The sequence below is a fragment of the Cotesia typhae genome, unplaced genomic scaffold, assembly GCF_013202065.1.
Source record: "Cotesia typhae breed Kobodo isofemale line unplaced genomic scaffold, CoteBio_Ctyphae contig_10, whole genome shotgun sequence".
Taxonomy (NCBI): Eukaryota; Metazoa; Arthropoda; class Insecta; order Hymenoptera; family Braconidae; genus Cotesia; species Cotesia typhae.
The window spans coordinates 1-27,862 of record NW_027423710.1 but is presented as its reverse complement, the minus strand read 5'-3'; the positions used below and the strand labels follow the sequence as shown (position 1 = coordinate 27,862).

Genomic DNA, 27,862 nt, shown 5'->3' with positions numbered 1-27,862 from the left:
CTGTAAAGTACAAGAAATTTAGTTTAAGTACTGTAATATGATATTAATAAATTAAAAATATAATATGAATTATATTCTGCAACGATGAATTATTGATATTTGTCACAGAAGTGTTATGGATTGGTTATAAAATTAAGATAAACATATTAAAATACTTGAGAGTTGTGATCAATTAATAAATTGATTTTGTTTATCGAACAATTTTTTTTTTTTTTAATAATAATTTAAATTATGAGACTTATCATAAATTATAAATAAATAAATAAAAGTATATCTACTTGCCCGGTATTGAATTTTATTACTTTCATTATTGATTGAATAAAAACAAAATAATCATTTTCTAAGCGGATGCCACATAACAACCGGGCGCCGAAGAGCTGTTAACATTTGTCGCCAGTGTGTTAATGATTTTCCAGTTGCATTAGAACCTATTATAACGTGACCTATGGAGTATGCTTTCCAATTAGTTGTAGTATCGGAATTTAATTCAGCTACAGTCAGTCTCAATTGAATTGTCTGTAATAGTAATTTATTTTTTATTTTTAATTTAAATATAAATCCGGATTTATTATATATTAATTTAACGTCTCAGCAATCTTTACCTGCAGAGTATGAGCAGGCACGTTAAAAATCATGGCCTCATTGAAAGTTGGACTTTTTCACCTCGCTTAGCAGAGGTTTTTTTCTTGTGTATTTTTTTCCCTTGTTGCAGCAGGTACACCTTAAAATTATATATAATTAAGTATAATTAAAATAGAAAAAAATTAAGTAAATATATTTAAAAATAAACTATTATGTTAACTTTACTTTAACAAATAAATCCCTGGTACTGGACTATTTGTGTCAAGATTTCTGGCCTTTACTACAACTAAAGTGAGCCTTTCGGCAGTTGGTAAATAGCTTAATGAAAACAAAAGTTCACCCAAACGAGGAACAGGTAGACCTGGAGAAACAAGAGGCAGCCAGGTTGTAGCTGGTGGTCGAGCTGCTGGTCCTAATTTTAATGAAGCTTCACCAATAAGAAACACTCCACCCCCATATTTGTTTCTACTGAAAATATCTTAAAAAAAAAAAAAAAAATTAATTACTTAATTTTATCTACTCTAATAATAATAATAATAATAATAATAATATAATAATAATAATAATAATAATAATAATAATAATAATAATAATAATAATTTGATTATTTTAACTTATTCCGAACTAAATGCTTACTTCTACTAATAAAGTCCTTCCTATTGGACCTCCATCAAGGGGAAATAAAAATTTTTCCTGATAACTTGGTGAAGGTGATCCTCTATAAAGTCTGGTTTGTACATGTGTTTGTCTATCCGGAAGAAGGCATACTCTAAAATAAAAATATCAATTTAAATATAAGTATAAGTATTTATTAAAAAATAATAATAATAATAATAATAATAATAATAATAATAATAATAATAATAATAATAATAAAATAACCTGGCAAGAGTGTCTTGAGCAGGTTGTCCATCAGGTGCAATCAGATCTCTCGCTTCAAGAACACTAACAACAAGATCACCCTCGATGTCAGCTCCACGTCCTCCCCACCGTTCATACTCTAGGCCAACGCAAATTAGTCCAACAACAATTACTTGTTCAATATCTCCAAGTATAACACTTGTATCTGAGCAAACGCTTTCACAACTTATAGCTCTCTTTAAGTTTGTTTCATCAGGTGGTGGCTCTGGCTCCGGCCCTTGCGAACTACGTCTACCATTTAAACTTATTTCTTCAACATCTATTGACGAATTTGAATTTGAATTTGAATATCCGTACGAGTCTTCTATCAGTTGCTGTTTATTTTTAAATAAAATTTTATTTTTTAATATTTTAATATTTTAATATTTATACATTAAACTTACTTGTGACAGTCTTCTCTGTAGCTGAACCTCTTCTAGAGCATTATAAAGGTCTTGGCTACTGCTTCGCCTCCTACTTAAAAAATTTACACTAATTTAATTGACGCAAAGAGACTTTTAATTAACTTTGATAGTAGAGTTTAAATTTTAATGTCTACCTGACATTATCAATTTCATCCATCTCTACATAATCATGAAATCCGTTTAGTCTTTCCATACTTTTTCTTCTCTGTTCTATACTATTAAATATATCCTAAAAAATTAATAAATTTCGAATTAATTTTTTCGATTTAATTAATTAATTAATTAATTAATTAATTAATTAATTAATTAATTAATATAAAATAAAATATACCTCAGATGTTCTGGTAAAACTAGGATCAGACATATAAGGATACGGTTCTTGATTAAGATCCTTCAAAAGAAGTGGCGATGAAGGGGGATCTTGGAGACTGTTGTAGACCTAAAATCAAACACCAGTAAGTATAAAAATATATATAGTATTTTTCATTTATTTTCACTATTTTACCTCTTGCGCGGTCCGATGAGGCTTCCAAATTAAGCTCCGGACTGTAAAGGTCGGATGTCCGTCTTGAGCAATCAATACCAATAGCCGCGGGCTCACCATCAATGTACAAATTTGAAACTTCATCTTGTATACCGTTTACCGTTTGATTTTTTCTAAATTAAGGCTAGATCGTATCATTCCGGGGAAAGTTAGCATTGGAACTTGCTGAGCTGAGGAAAGCACTGAGCTGTCAATTTTAAATTTAAATTAGTAAAAAAATTTATATTAAAATTAAAATTAAAATTAAGTACTTACTTGTAAAATTCGGAAGCGTCAATGTAGCTCTGAGATGTAACAGACCTCAGAGCGCTAAAAATTCTCTCACCGGTAGTGGGACTGCTGCTGCTGCTGTTGCTGCTGGTAGACTTGTTATGGAGTGAAGGATCATGATTTGATGGATCTGGCGGAGCTGGGGTGGAACAGGACTAGGTGTATCGTTGTCACCCGGTGTTAGGACTCCTTCATCTTCAGTGTTTGGATCATCGTGTATTTGATCACCAGTGAATTGTAATTTGGTACGTCTGGCAAACTTTTGAATGTACTGTGAGACTCTCTGCAGTCCTTGAATTTTCGAATTTCCATGAATGTCAATCCGTAATTGTCATCCGGAAAAATATTTGAATTTCTCAAGGGTGTCATTTCAATATTTTGTCCAATTTCGTCATTTTTTATCAATTGGCTTGAATAAATTTGAGAATTTTGCAGTAACTTTGTGATAGCCTCAGACCCGTATATTGATTCAATAAATGAATTTGAATTGGTAAAATTGAAGCTATTAAAAGATCCCCTTGAGTCATTTCTCGAATGTATATTATGTCGAATTTGTTGTTGTTGTTGTTGCTGTTGTTGTTGTTGTTGTTGTTGTTGTTGTTGTTGTTGTTGTTGTTGTTGTTGTTGTTGTTGTTGTTGTTGTTGTTGTTGTTGTTGTTGTTGTTGTTGTTGTTGTTGTTGTTGTTGTTGCTGTTGTGCTGCTGCTGCTGCTGTTGTTGTAAATTTTGTTTTTGAATAGAATATTCATTGAGCTGACAAATTGAAACTCCATATTTAAGCTTAGCCGTGTCTGGAGTTTCTCGATTTATTCCTACAGAGATGATAACTATCTTTTTATTCTCTCTTTAATATTATTTACACTATCACATTGAAACTCAAAGGTTAATTTTTTCATGTTCATCACTTGCTGCAGGCTCATAATTTTGGTTATTAATAGAGTAACCACAACCACTCGTTTGAATACTCTCAGGTACAGATTTAGTGTGTAAATTATAACTAAATGAAGGCGGGGGCCATTGATACCGGTAGCAGTTTGTCTGCTTCCGTTGTATTGGCTGTAAATTTTAGGAATTTCATTTTTGAAAATAAATACAGATCCATTCCGATCATTGGGATCTTTCCGGTGATGAGCACCCGCTGGACGCGGTATTGGTGGTGGAGTTAAAGGAGCTGCTCCAGAATTTTGCATCCGTAAATATTCAGGTGTATTGTGCGTTTGAAGAGGAGAGAAGGTCGAGGCCGGGGTGTCGGTTTTGGTTGGGGTGCTGGTCTCAGAGGCTGCGGTGGAATCATTGTTGTATTACATCCAACTCCTCCCCCAGTGGAGGATGAAGGTCTCGATCTACTGCTTCAAATCTATTTTATAGTCAAATTTAATATTACCATTAAAATAAATTAAAATTATATTTATTTTATTTATTTATTTAATTTATTTATTATATATTTACCGGGTAAAAAGCTCCTTGAGCGTCCAATCTCAGATCACTGTCGCTGTGTAAAAGATGGTGAGACTGTGTACTACCACCAGACTGTCGATATAGGCCTGGGATAGTCTGAGCTGTTGGATGTTGAGCTTTCACAAGTCCTACCTTTAATTTCAATTAAATCAAATTGATTTATAGTTAGATTTTTACAACAGATGAAAATTTAATAAATTTTTCTATCAGTATATTTTAGTTATTAAAATATTAAATACTTTTTTCTTCTCGTGGGGCCCACAACCATGACAATCTTTGACGCCACTCCTCACACACGCTCCAGATGTTACGTGTGCTCCATTTACAATTTAAACCATACCTGCATTTTTATAAATTAAATTATTCATTTATCAATAATATAAATAATAAAATAAAAAAAAATAAAAAAAAAACCTTCGGTAAAAGACCAAAGCTGCTCCTCCTATAACAACAAGCGCCAAGGCAACTCCTAATGTTGTTATTACCCAGCCCATAATATTTAAAATTTATTATTTTATTTTATTTATAATTTTCCGACTTGAGAGCTGAAACAAAAACAAAAAATCTTTTATGATTATTATTATCATCATCATCATCATCAAACTCTATCTTATTAGTGATGAGCTGATAAACTGAAGAGAAAAAAAAAAAAAAAAAAAAAAAAAATTGAATGGATGGCATTGTATCTGACACATATGAGAGGTCATGAAACAAGAGTTGATTTTAACTTGGTTTAGTTGGTTAAGTCTACTTGTGCTCTGAAAGCTCTTACCATTATGTATGCTATTCATATAGTCTTATATTATCTTATATTTTTTACTCTTTTTTAGATCACTTTTGACTAGAAGCCTCTTTAATTTATAGCGTATTGTAACTATAGTCGTAATTATAAAACAAAGATAAATTTTTTCTAAATAAATAAATATATAAATTTCTTTATTCTTTATTTAATAATTATTTTGTTTTTAAAAGTCAAAGCATTATTTTGAGGAAAAATAAATGAATCTGGTGATGAATAGAGCGCTAAAGAATACTGAGCATTCTGCCGAAGGCTTTAAGTTCATTGACAATATTTGTATAGTCTGCTCCATAAAAAGTTCAATAAACTTTTTCACACTAATATTGACTTGTTGAAAAATATGTTATAAATTATGTTTTATATGAATGACTAAATATATTTACGCGTAGTAGCCGCATTAGACATGCAAATATATTTTTTTAAATTAGTATCGAGCAGCATACTAGATGGGACGTTAAATTTACCAAAAAAAAAAAAAAAAAAAAAAAAATGCAAATGAAACAAAAAAAGCCATCTTCACTTTTTTCCATCTCAAGGCTATAAACAATGGTAGCAATTATTGCGCTGGATTTTAGCCTCCACTACCCTGCAACGTCATTCACTTTTTTTTTTCTTTTTTTTTCATATACCTATATATAATAATACAGATATTTTATTCAATTATATTTATTATTTAAAATACAACCATAACTAATTAAATATTTATAATTTTATAATAAACATATATATATATATATATATATATATATATATATATATATATATATATATATATATATATATATATAATATAAATTTTTTTAAACGATTTTACATCTTCAAGTATATTTTATCAGATTTGATCATTATTTACTGCAGCATGTATTGGCATTGGGAATTCAATCGACGATTATAGTATTTGATATAGCTTCCATTTTTATCAATAATAATAATAATAATAATAATAATTACTATTGTAAGAATAATTTGTCTGTCTTGTGATATGATCAGCAATTTCATTCATTCAAAAAAATTTATTTTTTATGTTAAAAATTTTTATAAACATTTATAATAAAGTGCGATGAAAAATCTGGAAATAATCACACGTTCTATAGAATATATTGGTGGGAAATTTAATTAATTAAAAGGAAAAATGTTTGATGAATTTAACCGGAAAATTTGACATCACAATGTTACATAAATTCTTTAGGAATAACTCATACATATATCTATGTGTTTAATGCACTGAATACCTTAAATACTGTATCACATTGCTGATTAATCTATTATTTACATATTTTTAATAAAAATATATAAGTTTCATGTAATTTTATTTGTATGTTATAATTTTTTTTTTTTTTTTTAAATCTATTTAAGTTGTCTAAAACTTTTAAAAATAAAAATAAAAGGGAAAATAAAGCATTATACATATTACCTTGACCAGATTTAATTTCAATTGTTTTGGCTGGATAGGTATGATCATAATTCACAATTCATAATTCGTCCATGGCCTGACCTATTTTATTCCTTTATATTTTCTGGATTGAAAATGATGCATCAATGCGTATATATTTTACATATTACTACATGATAGTTAAAACTAGCTGGTTTTTTTTTTTTTTTTTTTTTTTTTAAATAATAATAATAATTATTTTTATTAATATTATTGTAAAATTATATTTAAAATATTAAAATACTAAAATACTAATTAAAAATTATGAAAATACCAACAAGGATATAAAATAAAAAAATTAAAAATAGGAAGCAAGAGTTGCTGAACAAGAGCTTGAAAAATACTATATATATACCTAGTTGTAGTAGGGATTGTTCGTGGCGTAATGAATGCATAAAATAAATAATAATAAAAATAAAAAAAGAAGAAAGGCATTATGGATTGTTGCCAGATGGCGCATAGGCGCATTGGTGTTTGAGAAAACTCGGGTATTCCTGAGAATCCTCGACTATTTGAATAAAATAATATCTTTTTATACTTTCAGTATTTATATTACACTAAAAATTATTTAAACTTTAACTTTTATTCAACTGCTCGCGGTCAATGTTCTCTCAACACGAACCTGTCATGTCTTTTTGTTTAGTTATTTCATTTGGTTTTTTACTTTTACACTTAAATTTTTCTTAATTTTAGAGAAACAATTAAATTTAATTTAATTACTTAAAATTTATATTTAAATAAATATTTAAGAATGCAAGTTTTTAAATTTTTAAATTAAATTTTAAAATTGTTTGAAACATTCCTCAATTCTACAAAACTTGTTAGAATGTTAAGAAATAAAAAATTATCAACTCTCTTATTTTTTTATAAATATAAAATAATTATAATAATAAAAATATTAAGTTTAATTGTCAATTTGTAAATGGTAAAGTTTATCGTTTAGTTTTAAATTAGTTGTAAACAAAACTAAAAGTTATTCAAGTTGAATATCTCGAAACTGTCTTATATTTAATTAACAATTTTCAACAATAATTAATTGAGAGTGAAAAATGATGATAATAATAATAATAATAATTTTAATCCTAGAAAAAACTTTTTAATGATTATAAGTTCATTATAGTATCAATAACAATTGTTAATTAACTATTGTACAAGAATAGATGTCAATAACTGAAAGTTTCAGTCATGCGTGCATCAGACATCGAGTATTCAATAGTATAACTGACGTGTAGTCGTTGCACAGAGTAGTCTGTAGAGTACTCGGTATCTATCTACTACCTATACAAATCGATCGTAAATCCAATACCGCAAGCTTTCAGCTTTCAGCTATTCACTAATTAATAAAAATATCTATTTCATTTCTTTTTTTTTTCTTTTTTCTCTTTTGATTATTATTATTATTATTATTATTATTATTATTATTATTATTATTATTATTATTATTATTATTATTATTATTATTATTATTATTACAATCGTTAAATTGGCTTTAAAGATATCATCCTTGTGTATATATATATATATATATATATATATATATATATATATATATATATATATATATATATATATATATATATATATATATATATATATATAGGATATATAGGAGTCAGGAGCTCTGTATTTTAACATCATCGATTGGCAATTAACAGTATACATATATGTATAATATTTAGTGTGTGATCAACGATGAACGATGAACGATGTATAGTATCATCAATTATACTCTACATATAAATTCAAACTATTCACAGGTTAATTTCCGGTTCCGAGCCTAGTAATATTATTGCTAATGCTTACTCAAGTTTATCTATACAAAAATACATAATACAACAAAAAAATAAATAAACTCTACGTACTTATAAACAAAACGCCTACACTCTATTCGATTAATTTTGTTTTTTTTTTTCCGTAGGCAAATTTTTTTTTTTCCATCAATCAGAGTTATTTTATTACTCGGTACAAAAATACCTTTTCATGTTGTTTTATAGATTTATCATTTATTATAAATTATAATTAAAATAAACTTCTTAATAAGTATATAACATTTATAGTGATCAAAGTACATACATATATTAAAAAAAAACTTTTATAACGGGTAATCTCATAAATACTTAATATATAACGTGTAGTGATATGAATACTCTGGTATATAAGTCTCAAAGTAAACTTTTAATAAATTTTTATTTTCTTGTTTCAACTAAAAAAGTTAAAAAGTTTATCGATATAGCATTTGTCGATATAATATTTATTAGAAAAGTTATAACTTTAATCAAGTCTTTGTCTTTTGATATTTTATTATTTTTTTATAATTTATAATTTTTTTTAACGATATCGAAAAATTTTAATAATAAAAAAGAAAAAAAAAAAAATAGAGTTATATCAAAGAGAAAAATTCTTGTTCTAGGAAATTATTTTTGATTCAAATAAATTTCACTCGGTTTAAGAATTTATCTCTTAAATTAAGTTAATTATTTTTTATCTCGGTTGCTTATATTGCGCCAATCATTGAGTGAGATTCGGAAAAAAAAAGTATTGTATAAAAATCATAAAAACTGAAAAAGCTGAGAAAGCTCAGATCACCGTTAACGTCAGCGTCAACAATATCTATCCTATTTTTTCGTTATTTCTTTATTTTTATTTTTATCGATGTACGGTTCGGTTGAGCGCTTTCAGAAGTTTATTTTCCAAGCTAGTCGTTCATGCCATTTAGACTTCTTTTTACCTTTCGTGACCGAGTAGAGATATCGCGTGAAAAAAAAAAAAAAAAAATAATAATAATAATAATAATAATAATAAAAACAATATCTTTACTTTTTTTTTTTTTTGAAGTAAATCTCGATTAATATCGATGATATCAATTGATAAGATAAAATATTAAGTAATTTTTCCTTGTTTATCAGACAATTTCTTTATAATTTTAAAAGTTTTGATCATTGCAATATGAATAATCCGATTATATTTTGATTAAAATAATTTTTTTACTCCATTAAGTAGTAAAAAACGTTTTAGTCATACAAAACTCTAGTGAGTCACTATAGAATATCGGTAATGGATGACTGATGTACATTGCAATATAATAAAATTATTTTAAAAATGCTGTAATAGATTTTAGAGCTGACCGAACATGACTCTTTTTTACCGTGTAAATAAGTTAACTTGACGATACGCGAGAAAAAAAAAAGTAAATTTAACAACGAAACCTGTGTCGAACAAGACCTGAAACTTGTCGTTAGTAATTAATTATTTATGATTTTCGTTTTTATTGTAATATTAAATTAAATAAAGGTATGTAAAATGACTATAAGATAGAATAAAGGTTGAATTTAAAAAAATTTTTTAAATACAGTCAATACAGGTTAACATGAATAACTAGGATTATAATAAAAATAATAATATTTATAAATGTTAAAAGAGGCGGATGTATTATAGTATGTGTATGTGTTAGTCCTCGACCCATTCACGAGAATGTCGACTCCCACTGATTCTCTTGATGCTTTACTCTCATCTCTTCTTTATCATCATCTTCTTTTTTCTTCTTCCTCTTCTTCTTCTTCTTCTTCTTCTTCTTCTTCTTCTTATTATTATTATTATTATTATTATTATTATTATTATTATTATTATTATTATTATTATTATTCTCTTTTCTTTCTTTCCTTTATTCTGTCATCCACTAGGTGAAAGGTCAAGGTGCATTCTAAGCACTCTTTAACTTTATTTTACATTTTTTTAAACAATTATCGATTCTTATACCACTTCCTTTAATTGTTTTGATTAAAATCAAATATTATTGTTCTTACTATTATTATAATAATTTTTTTTATAAAATAATCCTAAAATTTTATAAAATAAATCTTAATTAATGTTTATACAAATTTAATAAAATATTATGTGGAAAAAAATAACTTACGTCGACTATATCGAGTAAATGTCCAGTGTGTTGATTGTTTATTAGTCGACCTTCTCTAGACTAGGGTTTTAACAGTAGACTTTGTCGATTACCAGTCGCTGCCAAGCGTGGTGACACAAATAATCACGAGAATTTTTATTCCACCCAATTTTTCTACTCACATTATTTTTCCCATACATTATTATCATTTTTCAATAATTTAAATATGTTTATTATTTATTGGTATTATTTACTTAGAGTTTTAGATGTAAATAAAAAAAAAATGTAAAAAAAAAATAATGAATGACCGTGGTTTAATGGGGTCTATCTCGTCTATTTCGCGTGCGCGGATCTTTACGGGCTCACATGACCCACCCTCGCTCGCTCGTATCACAACAACGACTGGTTACTGGCTCTATTTTTATTTAAACCAGACTGTGCCGCTACTATCACTTGCTACCACTGGACTGAGCAAACCTGGAGAAAACAAGGAGGCATAATATATAATGTATATATACTTGGCATATCATAAAGCGCCGTCGCAGAGTCGACCCGCAGAACTCGAAATTACACCGTGCTGCTGCTGCTGCTGCTGCTGCTACTACTAGTTCGTGTATACGTATATGTATATTATTATTACTTTACATTAAAAATACTAAGTAATTGAATTTACATATATTATTTTTTATACTAGATTTTATTATTAATATATTAATAATTCAAATGTTGATATACTAATATAATGTATGATTAAATAAAGGCTGTACTATTTAAATTAACATTTGGGGATTTTAATCATTTTTCGTTTGATTTTTTATTACATAAGCTGACAAATTTATTTAATTTAATTATTTTTACAACAAAACAATTAAAAATATCGGAATTTGAAGTCATTATTTATTTTTAATTAACATTCGATAAAGTTAGCAATATTGTAATGTAGGATATATTTCAGCTACCTACAAACGCGTAAGGTTTTCGTGACCGAGCTTTTCTTTTTATCGACCGGATACCGCAAAAATGTAGTAAATATATATATATATATATATATATATATATATGATATCAATTAAAATATATAAACGATACCGCAAGTACAAATAATTTAACAAATTTTATTTTTATAATAAAAATTGTTGTTAATATTTAGTAATTATTATTACTCAATTCTCATATAATTTAATGTAATTTTAAAACTTGTAATTGCATAATTATTTATGGAGGCTTAAGAATGATTGATAAAAATAAATAATTTAATCAATAAATAAATAATATAATTATTTTTAGTAAAAAAATAATTCTTATAATATTCTATTAATGTAACTTTTATTTTAGTTTTTATTCTTTTCGATTATTTATTGGTACTTGCTGTATAATAATAATAACATTAGTTATTGTGGTTGTTGAACCATTTAATAGAGAGCTTAATTTTTTTCTAGATTTTTACTCGTATATATGATTAATAAATATAATAGATCATTGATACATAGTGAGTAGTATTACATGCGCGCTCTTGTCTTTTCTCTATGCGTCCCACGTCGAGGTCTGTGGTCGTCGCGACGCCAACGTCGGTTGTCGGTTTATCAGTCGTGAGGCCACGTTACGCCTCGGAAAGTCACTATCACTTCAATTATTATTGTTATTATTACTTTTATTATCATCATCATCATCTTCATATATACACCGCTGATTTTCATCCATATGTCATTATTTTTTTATTCTTAAATCTTAAAAATTTTTTTTAATTTCACCATTTTTTAATATAAAATCTGTGATTCAAATTTTAATTACCTTCTAATAAATATCTAATAGCAGTAAAAAGTAATGAGAAGTAAATAAATCTGAAATAATAATTTTTTAAAATAAAACAAATAATTGCAGGTAAATAAAATATATTATTAATATTTATTAATAGCTTACTAGTTAAAGTTAAATATTTGTTAAAAAGATTATTATTTTTTTTACAATTTTATAATTTTATCATCACTTATGTTATCTTTAGTGGAAATATAATTATTATTAATGTTAATTAAGAGAAGAAAAAAAAAATATTCATAGATGGATCATTGATAAAACGAGGGAGTTTGTCTATAATAAAATAATTGTACCAGGCGATTATAAGTAATAACCAGCTCCGGTATTGATGAATGAGATAAATTAATCGATTTATTATCATATCATAGAGCTTATCACATATTACTTTAGATAAATCAATAGATATGTAACACTTTCAACTATTTAATGAGACTTAACTGTTAATAATAATAATAATAATAATAATAATAATAATAATAATAATAATAATAATAATAATAATAATAATAATAATAATAATAATAATAATAATAATAATAATAATAATAATAATAATAATAATAATAATAATAATAACAATGAAAAGAAAATAAATTTTACAGTTTAATCCGTATTTTATTAGCTTCTAAGGGGATAAATAAAGTGTCTAATAATGATTGATTATTATTTTATTTGGGTTTTTTATTTACTTACTTATTTACTAAGGGGAGATTGTATCTAATGATAATAGTTTTCGAAAAAATATAAATACACAGTATGCATTTAATATTACGCAACTGTGGAAGCAGACCAAGAATTCACCAAAGCATGAAATTTAAATGACATTTTAGATTTATATTATAATACATAAAACATAATAAAGGCATTACTTGTCTTTCAATAATTCATAGCTTATTTATTTCAACTATAAAAATAATAAACTACTATTTCTATGAATGGTTATGTAAATTACTCTATTTAAAATAAGTAAAATAATAGTACAATTAACAAAGAAGCAATATAATTTCTTAATTACGTACTATAGTAGGCGTTATTTGATGCTTAAGCAAAAAGTAATTATCAACGACTTTATTCCCGGTTCACAGATGAATGAGCAAATAAGCAAATGAGCAAAATCTTCCATAATATTTATAATGATCATAATGAATTTTAATTATTATATTTTTATTTCAAAAGTTGTTTTTTAAAACATTTAAAATATTTTAAATTAAATGATTTCAGATTTTTTGGGTGTTGATTTATTTGATTAGAAATGGTTTCCGCTGCAGTTTTAGGAGCAGCAACTGGAACAGGATTGGCTTTGGTGGTTGCCGTTACAATTGTTGTTTATCGATATTATTCGGTGAAACGATTAAATAAATATTGGAGCACGCTTGATCGTTGGCCTGAACCACCTGAACCATCCAATAATAGTAATTCATCAGTAATCGATAATAATAACTGTAAAGACAAAAATTCACCCTTATATGTTCTTGATTGTTGAGGAAAACTCATCGCAATTATTATACAAAGTTCAATCTCAGGTATTTATTAGATTTTTATTGATACTTTTATTCATTATTTTGTCAATTTTAACAATGCCTGACTAATGACTGTTTTAACTACTGATGTAGACGCGGTAAATTTTACAAATTAGTCTAGGTTGATAATATAAAAATCCGAAAATTTTATTAGAGAGCTTTAAAACTCTCTGAATTACCGATTGTTAATATTTTATGTATATGACAACTGATAAAATTGATATAATTAATACATTTTTAATTCTTTACGTCTTAGAAAATTATTATTTTATTTCATCAAACAAAAATTTTTTTATTGATTAGTTTTTTAATAATTTTTATTAAAAATTTCTTCCAAACTTATTTTATCTAATAAATTATAACTTATTTTTTTAATTTTATACTTTTTAAATTTATATTTCAATTGTCGAACATAATTAACATAATACAAAAATAAATATTTTTTTAGTTGTAATAAAGCATAGCTTTAAGATATTGATTAATATATTAAGTAATAAATATTAATGGTATACAGAGAATACGACCTTAATTATAAGAAAAAAATTATAAGTTATTAGTTATATATTTATTGGGGAAAACAAGGTTGAAATAACTGAAAGTTAACTAAGAGAGTATAGCATTCGGGTTGTTGAGTAGTTGAGTAGTGGTCCTTGGTCCTTGGTGTTACCGTGCGAATCTAAAATTTACGATCAATACAACTCTCTACAATAAAAGCTATATATATATATATATATATATATAGAAGTAGGTATCAGAGCTTTCAAGACCACTACTTGCTTTCCGCTTTCTACTTCCCACTTTCCGCTTTCTAATAGAGGGTACTAACTTAACTATTTAATAATAATAATGAAGATGACAATCATAACCAGTAGACATTATTTATATTTATTTATCACTATTATTAAACTTTAATTATTTCAAATAATTATGAAGCTGATAAATTTTTTGTCTGATGAAATTATTTTTGTACTACTAACTACTACTACTACTACTACTACTACTACTACTACTACTACTACTTTGATGTAGTCTCTAATTCCTCCCCAATTTTAAATTATAAAATTAAATAATTTACAAATTTACAATTATATTATCATGTCTTAGAATAGAAAAGATATATAGTTATTTGTTAGTTCTTTCATAAGTTTGAAATGTAAGGTTTGATACACTGTCAGAAAATATAAAATAAAAATTCGGTTTTAAATTGCAGACTTTGTAATTTAGTTATTTAAAAATTTAAAACATTTTACATATATCATGAACAGTTTTCTTTGCAAACAAATAATATTTATTAATAAGTTTTAGAACAAGAGATAATATACAAAACATAAAAGTCGGCCTCATTTTTATATATACATTTAAATTCTAAAAAAAATCACCATAAAAAATATTCAATAACTTTTTCAGATCCAAATAATAAATCACATCAGAGAAAAACTATTTTAATTTATCAAAAAAAAAAAAAAAAAAAAAATAAATAAATAATAATAATAATAATAATAATAATAATAATAATAATAATAATAATAATAATAATAAATGAAAATGATAGATAAGGTGAGGAATAGAGTGTAGTAGTAGACCTTGACGATATAGAATATATCGAATCCAGGAGCATACGGTGTTCTCTGTACGCAGTTTACCTAGGTGGATATGAACGGCTAGAAGCAATACAGTGTAACCTGTTGCGACGCACGCATAGATATCTCTCTCTACTTTTTGTTATTATGATGATTATTATTATTATTATTATTATGTTATTATTATTATTTCTGTTTCACTCTCACCGGTGTTATACACTAGACGGGTGCTCGGTTGACAAGCAAGGATGGGAGCTGAAAGTTTATCAGGTAGATATGTGCCTTGTGTTCCTTGCATAGTGTAGTATACTAGTATCACCACACACACACCCTTGCTGGCCTCACTTCGACTTACTTCGACTCGCGTCGACTCACATCGCGCAATCAGGAGCAGTTACTACCCTCTCCTTGTTCCTTTAGAATTTGTCCTCGTTGCCCTCGTCGTCACCCTTATAGTAGTCGTTGTGATAGCCACCGTCGCTCATTTCGGGATACTCCAGCTGTTCTGTTGTAGTATCCATTATATTTTCATACGATGCGTATTTTTATCTAAAACAATTTTAATTATATTCAATTTTATTATTATTATTATTATTATTATTAATATTATAGTAGTGAAATTAATATTCAATAAACTAGTGACCTGACAAATAATAAATTAAAAAAAAAATTAAATTAAATTACACATAACACGTCAAAAATATTTTATTAATAATTTAATTGAATGAATTTTTAAGTGAAAAATTTTATTAAATATCAGTGCCTGATTTTTTTATTATTTTTTATCATCAAATAAAAATAAATCTCTCTAATAAATTTTAAATTCCTTTGTTCTTTCAATTATTTTCTTATTAGTATTATAAAAACTACATCAACGTCAGAATCAGAACAATCAATCCACGATAAAAATATTTCAATAAAAAGAGATTATAGTATTTGAATAACAATAAAAACAAAAGCATTATTGAATTTCTAATCATAATTAAATAAATCAAAGAGCCGAGTTTATATAAAAAATCTTTTAAAATAATAGAGCTTGAGTGAATACATATATAATTATAAATATTTTTGAGCTATTTGATAATCATAACAATAAATTGACAATCATTTGAAAAAAGGATTTGAATCGATACGCTTGTATTAATAATAATAATAATAATAATAATAATAATAATAATAATAATAATAATAATAATAATAATAATAATAATAATAATAATAATAATAGAAATAAATAAAATATAATTATTTGATAAAAATAAACAAGAAGAAAAAAAGAAATAATTATATAAGCACTTAGACATAGCAGTGGTATTGGACGCACTCGGCAAAGTGCTTTTGGACAAGTTGTCGGAAGTATTTGGGGATGTATTGAGTTAGCATGCGGCGGCGGCGGCGGAAGCGGTGGAAGTGGAAATAAAGTTGATAAAAATTCTAGCAATAGTTCTGGAAGTAGAATAGGAATGGTAACTGGGGTTGCAATAATACGAGATCGTTGGGTCCAGAGGGGCTCTCCCTCACGATCACCCCTTTCTTCAGTAGCAACCACTGGACAGCGCTGACAGCACAACTAGTTCCGAGGTACTGTTATTATTTTATTCACATCCAATAATAGAATACACTTGTTGCACTTGTTTTAAAATAAAATTTAAAATAAATAGTTAGTCATTTTAATAAAATAATAAATTTATAATCATTAATTATTAAAAGTCTAAAATGTAACAGTTTACAGATATTATAATCTAAATGTCGATTTTTTTATTTAATAAATTTGTCAGCTAGCTCTGACTATTGCCGTACTACTGTCCTATTATACATGTATAGATATGATAATATGATTGCTGACCGACATTCTCTCTACATATTCTATCAGCTATCAGCTATATTAAATAATAATATTACCATTATTTATCTTCCTTTTCCTATATGCTACTCCTGTCATTGCATGTCCATCCTTCTCTGTAATTAATTGTCAATTATTATATTATTACATTAAACTCTTGGTATTTTTATTCTGCTATTTATATTTTATTATAATATTCATAAAGCATATCAATATTTTATTGTACTAACGTATTATTAAATTCTAAAAGAGGTATATATATTAGTATTAAATAATAATATAGGAAATAACAAAAATTTCAATTGTATTTTTCAAACGCTGTTTGATGTACGCAAATATTTTTTATTTGTAATAAATTATCAAAATTTTTACAAATAGTTGATTTAAATTTAATTATATTATTAAAGGAATAATATATTTGTTAAACTAATACACTCAATAAAATTTATCAGATAAATCAGAAACCATTAAAGTTACTGTAACGAAATTCGATATGTTGAAATATATTAAGAAGAATAACTATAAGAATAGCAAGTTAGATTTCTAACTGCTTAATTATTATGGTATTTTTACTGTTAATTAATCAATTATAAGTATACTGTGTACAAATATTTTTTATTAAAGGATTAATATATATTAAATATTTTCTTCTATTAAATAACAATTTATATTTAAATTTAAATGGAACTATTCAATTACTCAATTATTGATTTAATGAATTTTTAAAAATTTATTTTATTGATTACATGAAACTTGTGACTTGAAAAAAATAAATAATTGAATATATATTTTGTTGAAATTTATTATTTCTCTTTGTTGAATACCATAAGTTTATATTAATACAAAAATATTTTTGGAATGATAATAACGACAAAAACTAAAATTTACGTATTTATTTATTAATAATATGTAAGTACACTGTACCTATAAATTTAAATTTTGTTTCCGGTTTTTTTTTTTTTTCCCCGATTAAGTTATATAAAAGTCATTAAAAACTTTATCTATTCCAATAAATAATATTGTGTCTCTATTATAGTGTACACCGTTTGTTATTTTTTAACTATAAAAAATTTTAACGACGAGTTTAATAAATTTATTTTACAAAAAATAAAATAGTAGCGATATATCCTTGGGGGTTGTGTCAGATTTGAAATTTAGGTCAAGGCGGGGTCAAAAGAGAATACAGGGAAAATGATATATGAATTGCTTAAATTCCCAGAGGTAACTAAATTAAAAATAAAAATAAACTACTTTATTTAAATATTTTACAATAGTATATTTTTTTTATATATAATACAAGTATTGACATAAGTCTACTTGTATATATTTATCTCGCTGACTCACTGTAATAGTAGTACATTTAACCACCTAAAATTTTTTTATAAAACTTGATAAATATTTTCAGATCATTCACAGGATTGATAGTTTACTAAATTATACTCATTTTTTTTTTTTTTTTTTATATTTCAGGAATTTAATGTTTCAAAGGAATATCACGCAATTCAACCTCACCATCATCCACTGGGGCTGACGGTAAATTATTAATCATTTTATTATTGTACAATATTTTATATTATTCTACAACGATAATTTTTATAAACAAACAACCTAGTATGTAAGAAAACCAGAAAAAAAAAAAAACAATATTAGAAATTTATTTATATTGCATTGCTGTAAAAGGTGGTTCAGGCTTACCACACCAAAGTCGAAGTTATCCAAGCAGCGGAGCATCAATTCAAGGTCCAGGGGGTAGAATTCTCGTTAGAAATCCCTCGGTAAGCTCACAAAGTTCATTAGAAGGGGCCACCACTATTGGTACCGCATCTGGGTCATCAACCTACCGTGGATCATCACCACAAATTCGAGCTTTGGCCCTGATGGTCGACATCATCATGATTTGGTTCATGCATCTTCGTCGTGCACCTACCCAGCAGGAGCTCAAGGTTTTTTTTTCTTTTTTAGTTTTTTTTTTTTTTTTATAACAAATATGATGGCAATAACTGTTTAAACGACTTACAAAAGGTCACCATCACCAGCACGGGCATCCTCATTAGATGCTAGATGCCGGAACTCCAACAAGCTGTACAGGAAGTACTCAAACTGGAATAGCTTCACCATCCCAAAGCTCTTTATCATCTTTAGGAGCATTAGTAACCGCAACAAGTACATCTACAGGGATAGTACCACCAACAAAACCAACAAGTCGATGTCTTTCACCTCTTTTAATTCCGCCACCTAGAACATCAATAAGGTCTTTTATTAAATATTAAAAAATTAAAAAATTAAAAATTTTTTTTTTTTTAATACAGAATTTTTAATATATTTATATTACAATTACAATAATAGTGATGGTAGCCCAGCACCTCCAGCTTCTCCCTTGGGATCTCTCCAGCCAGATCTTTATCTGCGCCGTGATGGTCCACTTTTTTTAAGTGCTCGGAGGTTAGTATAATAATAAAATTGATAATCTATCAATTGTATATTGTTAATAATAATAATTATTATTTTTAAATTAATAGAACTGGAAAATGTATGGGTCGTCTTCACTTACGTTTAAGTTATGATTTTGATAAATCAGATCTACATGTTCATCTGATAGAGGCGCACGATCTTGCTGGAACGGATCAAGGAGGGTTTAACGATCCTTTTTGTTAAGTTTACCCTTAGTCCGGAGGTTGATAATAGAAAACGACAAACTCCATATCCATAGAAATGATCCAAATCCATTTTTTGATCAACATTTCAGATTTCCTGTTAGTTATGATGAATTAAAAGAAAACTTTATTACTTCAGGTAATAATTATATTTATAATATTAATTTTCGTTTACAATAAATTTATTTTATTATTATTATTATTATTATTAATTTTTTTTTAAGGTATTTGACTATGATCGTTATTCACGAAATGATGTTGTTGGTTCGGTAAGAGTTGCCATGGAAGAACTTGAACTTGTTTCATCCACCTCACCTGTCGAAGTTTGGGGCGAGATAGCTCGTGAAAAGAAAGCGCCTGAGGATATACAACAAGTTCTTGTCTCTCTATCTTATTTACCAAGCGCTGAAAGACTTACAGTGATGATACTTAAAGCAAGAAATTTATTTCCACCCCAGGTTTTACTTTTTTATTTTTATTTCTTTACTATCATTAATGGATATTAATATTATACTTTTTTTTTTTTTTTTTTTGCAGAAAAAAAGACACCTTGGATCCATTTGTCAAAGTGAGTTTACTGTCCGGTGATAAAAGAGTTAAAAAAAAAAAAACTGAAGTAAAGAAAGCTACTAAAAAGTCCTGTTTGGAATGAAGCCATGTCTTTTAATATTCCTGCTAGTACTTTAAGCGTCTTCCGCCATTGAAGTAATATTTACATACATATAAATTAAATTTTTACTAGCTGGTGCTATTAATATTAATATAATAGAATCATTAAAATTTGACAGAATATGTGTACTGGATGCCAGCAGTGAAATGAGTGGGAATTCCATTGTTGGCTCGTGTATTGTTGACCGGCAACTAGTGGAAACCTTGCTACCAGCGCACCTGACATTATAAATCAAAGTCGAGAACATTGGACAAGTATAACTCAATCACCCAGAAAGGCTATTGCTATGTGGCATGTACTTCATTAATTTTTTTATTTTATTAATATTATAATTACTGTCTCGAAAAAAAATTTTCAATATAATTTTATATTTTTATCAAAAAACTATTTTATCAAAATATGTAAAGGTACAAAGAAACATTTTTAAAATACAACTGATAAGTTGTACATTAAGTGCAATGACATGGAAAAAGTAACTATTTTTTCTTGTATTTTTTCTCTTTGATGCATAAAAATAATTTAAGAAAATAAAAAAGCAGGCCATTTGAAAGTTAATAATAATTATAACTATAATAAACTTTTACCTGTACTGATAAAACTAAAAATATAAAATAAAATGATTGATTGAGTTAAAGTTGAGATAATTAAAATATATAACTTGGCCTAAATAAAAATAAGCCAACGCTTATATTGTCATAAAAATAAAAATAATAATTTATTTTCACAATGAAGATAATTATTATATCATCAGTTAAATAATACAAAGCAAAAAGCAACGCATAAAAATGCACAATATATAATTCAAATAAAATATATATAACATACATATATGATTATTGATTTTATATATATATATATATATATATATATATATATATATATATATATATATATATATATATATATATATATAATTTTCAAATTAATTTGTATCATAAACTACGATTAAATATAATCATGTTGTCAAAAGTTGATTAAATTTACTAAAAATATTATACACTCTAAATATGAAAATTATAATGATGATGATAATATAAAAAAAAAAAAAAATTTATATATATATTTCGAATTGAATCGAAATAAAAATGATTATACTTATAGATTTAAATGGAACCCAAAACGCTTGAAAAAAAAAAAAATTTAATTGTTTTCACCTTTGATGAAGCAATACGCGAACAGCTTGAGCTCCGAATGACTCAGCCATTAAATTATAAATTAAAAGTTAAAATTAAAGTCTGATTTTACACAATCTTTAGGAAAAAAAAAAAAAAAAAAAAAAAAAAACAATTACAAACAAATAAATAAATAAAATAAAAAACAATAACAGCATTTAAATGAATAATTATTTATTTACTAAACTAATGAAATACAAAAATTGAGTGGAATACTTTATTGACCAAATTGGATTTTACATATCAAATGACTTTATTGGTTTTAATTATAAAATTATTGAATATTCTTGTGAATTTTAAAATACTTTATCCTAAATTTAAACTTTGTCTATAAAACTTAACTCATGTTGAATAAATTCAATATAATTATATATAACACGTATATATTCGACACTATTTCATTTTTTCTTCTAAATTCTAACTAAAATGTTTAAACTAAAAAAAAATACATTATAACATATATTTGTTAATTTATATATAAATACACTATTAATATGATAAAGTTATTAAAAGAAAAAAAAATTTAACAAACTTTTGATGAATAAAAAAAAATATTAATTATTAATTATTAAATAAAAAACATATAATTGTTGGTTGACTTGATATATTATATAAAATAAAAACATAACAAATAATCATTTAAAAATTTCTAAATGAAAAATAAAATATTATTGTAATTGACAAACAAAACAACAACTTTATAGAAGAAAAAAAAAAAAAACAGAACGCTCGAACTACTTGAGCATGTCCGAATCTTACGCTTATCCCAATAAAGTATATGTACTAACAGTATTTATAAAATTAAAAATTTTTTCAAAAAATTATATACATGAATATACTATGCTATATTATACATATGCTAAAAAAATAATTTAACTATTTATATTTCTAGTATCTGTACGTTCTTAATAATATACAATTAACTGAAAAAAATAAAATATAATTATTCCAAGAGTGGAGTTACTATCAACTTGTCCAGTAAAATTACTAATAAAATAAATACAAATGCACACGAAAGTACCTAAAAAAATAAATTTTATTAAAACACGTAATTCAATTTTCTATAAGTATCATTATCTATTTAAAACGAAAAAAGGAAATAAAAATAAAAAGTCATTATTATGTATCAAATAATTAATTAAAATCCAACATTCTGTTTGTATTTTTGCGATGTATTGAAACATTTCCATTATAAATATTAATAAATATATACACATATATATTTATATTATATTCGTAGAAACGTAAAATATTGTGAATATAATCAATATTTTTCCTTTATAATTAATTTATGATAACTTTAAGTTTATTTATTGTGATATTTTCATTTCTTATTAATATAATTTATGATTTTCTGTATATAATATATTTGAAAAATCAGGTAACTTGAGAATTAAGAAAAAAATAGTAATTAAAATTAATTATTAGATTTTAAAATAATTATCAATCTTTTTTTTTTTACTTGTTAATTTATTTAACAAATCAAATATCATAAATCCTAAATAGATTTCTGCACATCTTTGTAAAAGTTGAAGATACAGAAAAACTTTGATATAATCAATATTATATTATTATTATTATTATTATTATTATCATCATCATCATCATCATCATCATCATCAAAAATCATCTTCATTATTAATTATTATTATTCTTGTTCTTATTGATATTACTATTATTGTTTTTAATCAGATTATCTGTTTCTGACAATATCGACAAAATCTTCTTACACCAGCAGGTCGTACAGATAGCGTAATACTAGCACCATTTTCATACCACTTGGTCTTTAATTTAACGCAACACTTTTTCCTAAAATAATATTGTATTAATCACTAAATTATTTATCAAAAATTGATTTTCATTAAAAATGATCTTACCAATTAGACCACGCTCATGTGCAGCAGCTAGTTGATTAATAACGCGTCTTTCAACTTCATATTTAATAGAACGAGCACCATAATGTGCGTCATACCCATCAGCCAATACTGAAAGAACCTCACGATCCCATTTCAATTCAATCATATGCTTTTTCTTTAGCTCTTTCAGCCCAGGTCTCTAATTCACGAGCCACCAATTTGATCAACTCGGCGTGAGAAAATGGTAAAAATACACAATCTCATTTATTCTACCCAAAAATTCATCTCGGCGAAAATGAGCTTTTAGTATTGGCTGTACTCTAAATTATTTTTTAAAAAAATTATTTACCATAGATAGATATTTAAACTAATTTATTTATATATACTAACAACTTGGTCTTTAAAATTTCTTGAAATGACAATATGCTCTGGCTGTTGATCTTGATCGGAATTTTGATCAAGCCTGTAGTTTAAAATGCGTTCTGCCTCAGATCTAAGCTGTATCGCATGTTCAGCAATTTCTTCGCTAGCAAGATTTGATGTCATTATAAAAATAGCGTCCTTACATTGTATTGTTTTTCCTTTTGCCGTCAGTTAATCTACCTGAAATCAGAAATAATAATAATATTTTAATCAATTTTTATAAATATGAAATTAAATTTATTTAAAAAAATTACTTCATCAAATAACTGCAACAAAACGGTAAGAACATCAGGATGAGCTTTATCAACTTCATCAAACAGTACTACTGCATTTGGATTTTTTTCAACAATTTAGTCAACTGACCTCCGTCATCATGGCCAACATATCTAATTAATAATAATAATAATAATTATTATTATTTTAAATAATTAATTGAAACTTTATATAATAAAATACCCAGGTGGAGCTCCAATTAATTTAGCCACTTCATGTTTTTCTTGATACTCAGACATATCTAATCTTATAAATGCATCTGGTTTGTTTTTATGAATATACGCAGCCATTTGTTTTGCTAATTCGGTTTTTCCGATACCAGATGAACCAAGAAATAAAAATACCAAAGGATGTTGTTCATCAATCCAACCATTTTCTTTTCGTCTAATTGCTAGAATAATAATAATAATATGAATTATTATTACTATCGCTACTAGAAAAAATTAAAAAAAAAAAAAACATTTTAATGATAAATTGTGATTAAAAATTTTACTAGATGCAACAATAGAAATAGGGCCTTCTTGACCAACAATATGTTGCTTTAATCTTTGCTCTAATGGAAATCTTCGTCGTTCTTCCGCTTCCTAAAAATCATTATTAAATTTATTAATTATACAAATAAATAAGTAAACAAACAAATAATGATTACTTTGGATTTCATTATCTCATCATATTTTTGGCATGCTCTATAAGTAATTCTTTTATTTCAACACATTTTGCATAAACATCAGCTCTATGCCCTGAATTATTTTCAATAGTTGGATCTGCCCCAGCATCCAATAATACTCTGACTGTTGATATAGAATCAGCAAGTACAGCATAATGTAAAGCTGTGAATCCTTTAAATGAAGCTCTATTATTAAGTCCATCAGAAAATTCTTCTTCTCGATTCATTAAGACTGTTAAATAATAATCGTTAAAATTGTGGTAAAATAATTATTAAAAAATAATTACGATAATTACCATCTAAATAATGAACTCCTTTTTCTTTAGCTGTATTATAAACATTGACAAATTCATCTCCTGCATTAACATCGCTACCTTTACTTAATAAAAATCTGACAGCATCAACTTGACCATTTATTGCTGCACACTGTAACGCTGTCCATCCAAAAACGTGTCTACTATTTACATCGAATCCTTCAGCTACTGTCTGTTGATTAATTATATTTTTATAAATTTATAGAAGTAAAACAATTAATCAATTTTGAAAACTTAATAACCTTTTTTAAATCAGTTATATTTCCATATTGAGCTGCTCTAAAAAATCGTTTCTCTGAAAACAAAAAAAAAAAATATATATATATATATATATATATATATAATCATAACAACAATAAATTTTATAAATAATATTTGTTGAAAATATTAAATATCTGCTAAATTAATATTAATAATAATACCTTGTAAGAAATCATCACTGCAATTAGCAATTAATAATGATATTCCACCCAAAACGAAAGTTAAACTTTTCAAACGATTAGGATCATTACATTTTTTTCTTGATGAATGTTTACTCCGAGATGCTGATGATATTATCAGTGACGGAGACTGAGAAGTGATTCTTGCTGATCCATTTATTATTATATTATTAAATAATTTATGCAATAAACATAGACAATTAGTATAATTCAATTTATTTAAATGTAGAACGTGATTTGATTTTTTTGTAAACATGATCATCACGCAAAATAATATTGTATGATTCATTTAATTTTTCATTTGAATGTACAAAAAAATTATTATTGACGACTGAAATGGTTCTCTTAGGGAAGAAAATAAAATTTATAATAATAATAACGTGACATTTTTTTATTTACGGTTATTTACATCCATTTATTACTATAAATACGACTGTTTTCATTTCCATGGAAAATTTTATTAATAGTATTTCGATTTTTTCAGCACAACAAAAACAACGACACATGTTATAAAAAAGTACTGACAATACTGAAAAAAAAAAAAAAAAAAAAAAGAATTATGGTATATTTCATGTCCATGAACTACCAACAGTTAAAAGAGAAAACTATTTTGACGGATTTCTTATGATATTTGGTAATGCGATTTAGGTAAGGGCACCCATCGTAAAGTATTCGATTATGATTACTTCACTATGAATTAATTGCTAATCAATCAATTAATTAGTTTATAAAAAATATTAATAATAATTAATTAGTCATAAATCAATGATGTAATAATTAATAAGCAAACAATAAATGAATTAATAATAATTTATTAACTAATTACAGGTGGAATAACGACTTAGATATGGTCAAAAATATGGCCAAGATTTTCCGCTAGGAGTTATCAACTTTTAACACCACCGACGAAATGGCCAATCAACAACTAGAAACAACGGCATAGATGTGGTCGAAAATATCGTCAATAATGTGGCCGGAAATATGGTCAGAGATGGTCAAAAATGTAGTTAAAATATTGTCAAGAAATGGACAAAAATATGGCTGAGACTTCGTCAGTAATTACCGGCCATATGCAAAGCGCATTGTTGTCAAAACCATCAACGAAATGGCGAAGTAATAATCAGAAATAGAGGTCAAATTATAGCCGAAAATCTGGCCTAAAAAATGATCAAAAATTGGGCTGCGATTTCGCCAATGAATACCAGTCGTCCGCGAAGCGCATGGCTTTGGAATCATCGACGCAATGGTTAACAAACAACCAAAATAACGGTCAAATTATAGTCGAAAGTCTGGCCTAAAATAGAGAAAAAATATGGCCGGGATTTCGCCAATAATTACCAGTCGTGCGCGAAGCGCATGGCTTTTAATATCATAGACGAAGTGGCAAACGAACAATAAAAATAACGGCGTAGTTTTGGTCAAAAACATGGCTAAGATTTCGTAAAGAATAACTAGCCATACGCGGAGCGCATGCTTTTTAAAATCGTCGTAGAAATGGCCAAGAAAAAATCAAAAATAACAGCGTAGATTTAGTCGAAAATCTGTCCGCCATTTCGCTTTAGCAATTGTCAGCCATGCGCGGAGCGCATGGCCGTCAAAACCATCGACGAAATGGCAAAGCAAACAACCAGGAATAACGGCCTAGATTTGGTCAAAAATAGGCCAAAAATATGGTCCATATTTGGGGAAATATGGTCGATATTCCCGGCCGACATATATTGGCCTTGGGCGCAGCCCCAGAAGCTCTGAAAACGGGCACCAAATGGCCGAAATATGGCCGGCCATATTTGGTTGAAAAATGGGCACCATTTGGCCGACATATATTGGCCTTGGGCGCAGCCGTAAGGCCCTGAAAACGCCCAACAAATGGCCGAAAATGGGCACCATTTGGCCGACATATATCGGCCTTGGGCGCAGCCCGAAGGCCCACTGAAAAACGCCCACCAAATGGCCGTTGAAATATGGCCGGCCATATTTGGTCGAAAATGGCCACCATTGGGCCGACATATATTGGCCTTGGGCGCAGCCCAATGCTCGAAAACGCCCGCAAATGGCCGAAATATGGCCGGACATATTTGGTCGAAAATGGCCACCATTTGGCCGAGAAATATCGGCCTTGGGCGCAGCCCAATGCTCCGAAAACGCCCACCAAATGGCCGGCCATATTTGGTCGAAAATGGCCACCATTTAGCCGACATATATTGGCCTTGGGCGCAGCCCGATGCTCTGAAAACGGGCCGCAAATGGCCGAAATATGGCCACCATTTGGCCGACATATATCGGCCTTGGGCGAAGCCCAATGCTCTGAAAACGCCCACGAAATGGCCAAAATAT

General features: G+C 26.7%; 3 protein-coding genes and 1 pseudogene across 3 annotated transcripts; 1 reads left to right on the top strand and 3 right to left on the bottom strand.

Moving 5' to 3' along the window:
- Positions 1 to 11: 11 nt before the first annotated feature.
- On the bottom strand, positions 12 to 10,650 carry LOC141537869 (uncharacterized). The gene is given in 23 exon segments (XM_074259098.1): positions 12 to 516; positions 603 to 655; positions 658 to 728; positions 814 to 1,027; positions 1,030 to 1,060; positions 1,219 to 1,351; positions 1,465 to 1,817; positions 1,887 to 1,953; positions 2,042 to 2,136; positions 2,239 to 2,346; positions 2,413 to 2,430; positions 2,432 to 2,559; positions 2,562 to 2,638; positions 2,707 to 2,866; positions 2,869 to 3,049; positions 3,052 to 3,411; positions 3,581 to 3,949; positions 3,952 to 4,038; positions 4,041 to 4,082; positions 4,176 to 4,314; positions 4,423 to 4,518; positions 4,593 to 4,723; positions 10,323 to 10,650. Coding segments are annotated over 22 exon segments (3,045 nt in total). The 5' UTR covers positions 4,673 to 4,723; positions 10,323 to 10,650; the 3' UTR covers positions 12 to 333.
- Positions 10,651 to 13,194: 2,544 nt separating this feature from the next.
- Positions 13,195 to 20,690, top strand: LOC141525041 (synaptotagmin-6-like; annotated as a pseudogene).
- A 2,592-nt stretch (positions 20,691 to 23,282) lies between these two features.
- On the bottom strand, positions 23,283 to 23,702 carry LOC141524255 (mitochondrial disaggregase-like). Its single transcript, XM_074238052.1, has 2 exons — positions 23,433 to 23,702; positions 23,283 to 23,364 (listed from the first exon to the last, which is right to left on the bottom strand). The coding sequence occupies exons 1-2, from the start codon at positions 23,575 to 23,577 to the stop codon at positions 23,342 to 23,344; spliced, it is 168 nt and encodes a 55-aa protein (XP_074094153.1). The 5' UTR covers positions 23,578 to 23,702; the 3' UTR covers positions 23,283 to 23,341.
- A 303-nt stretch (positions 23,703 to 24,005) lies between these two features.
- On the bottom strand, positions 24,006 to 26,052 carry LOC141537715 (mitochondrial disaggregase-like). Its single transcript, XM_074258995.1, is given in 10 exon segments — positions 24,006 to 24,014; positions 24,089 to 24,171; positions 24,174 to 24,220; positions 24,291 to 24,498; positions 24,601 to 24,691; positions 24,757 to 24,785; positions 24,788 to 25,006; positions 25,071 to 25,260; positions 25,331 to 25,383; positions 25,511 to 26,052. Coding segments are annotated over 10 exon segments (1,236 nt in total). The 5' UTR covers positions 25,818 to 26,052.
- Positions 26,053 to 27,862: the final 1,810 nt, after the last annotated feature.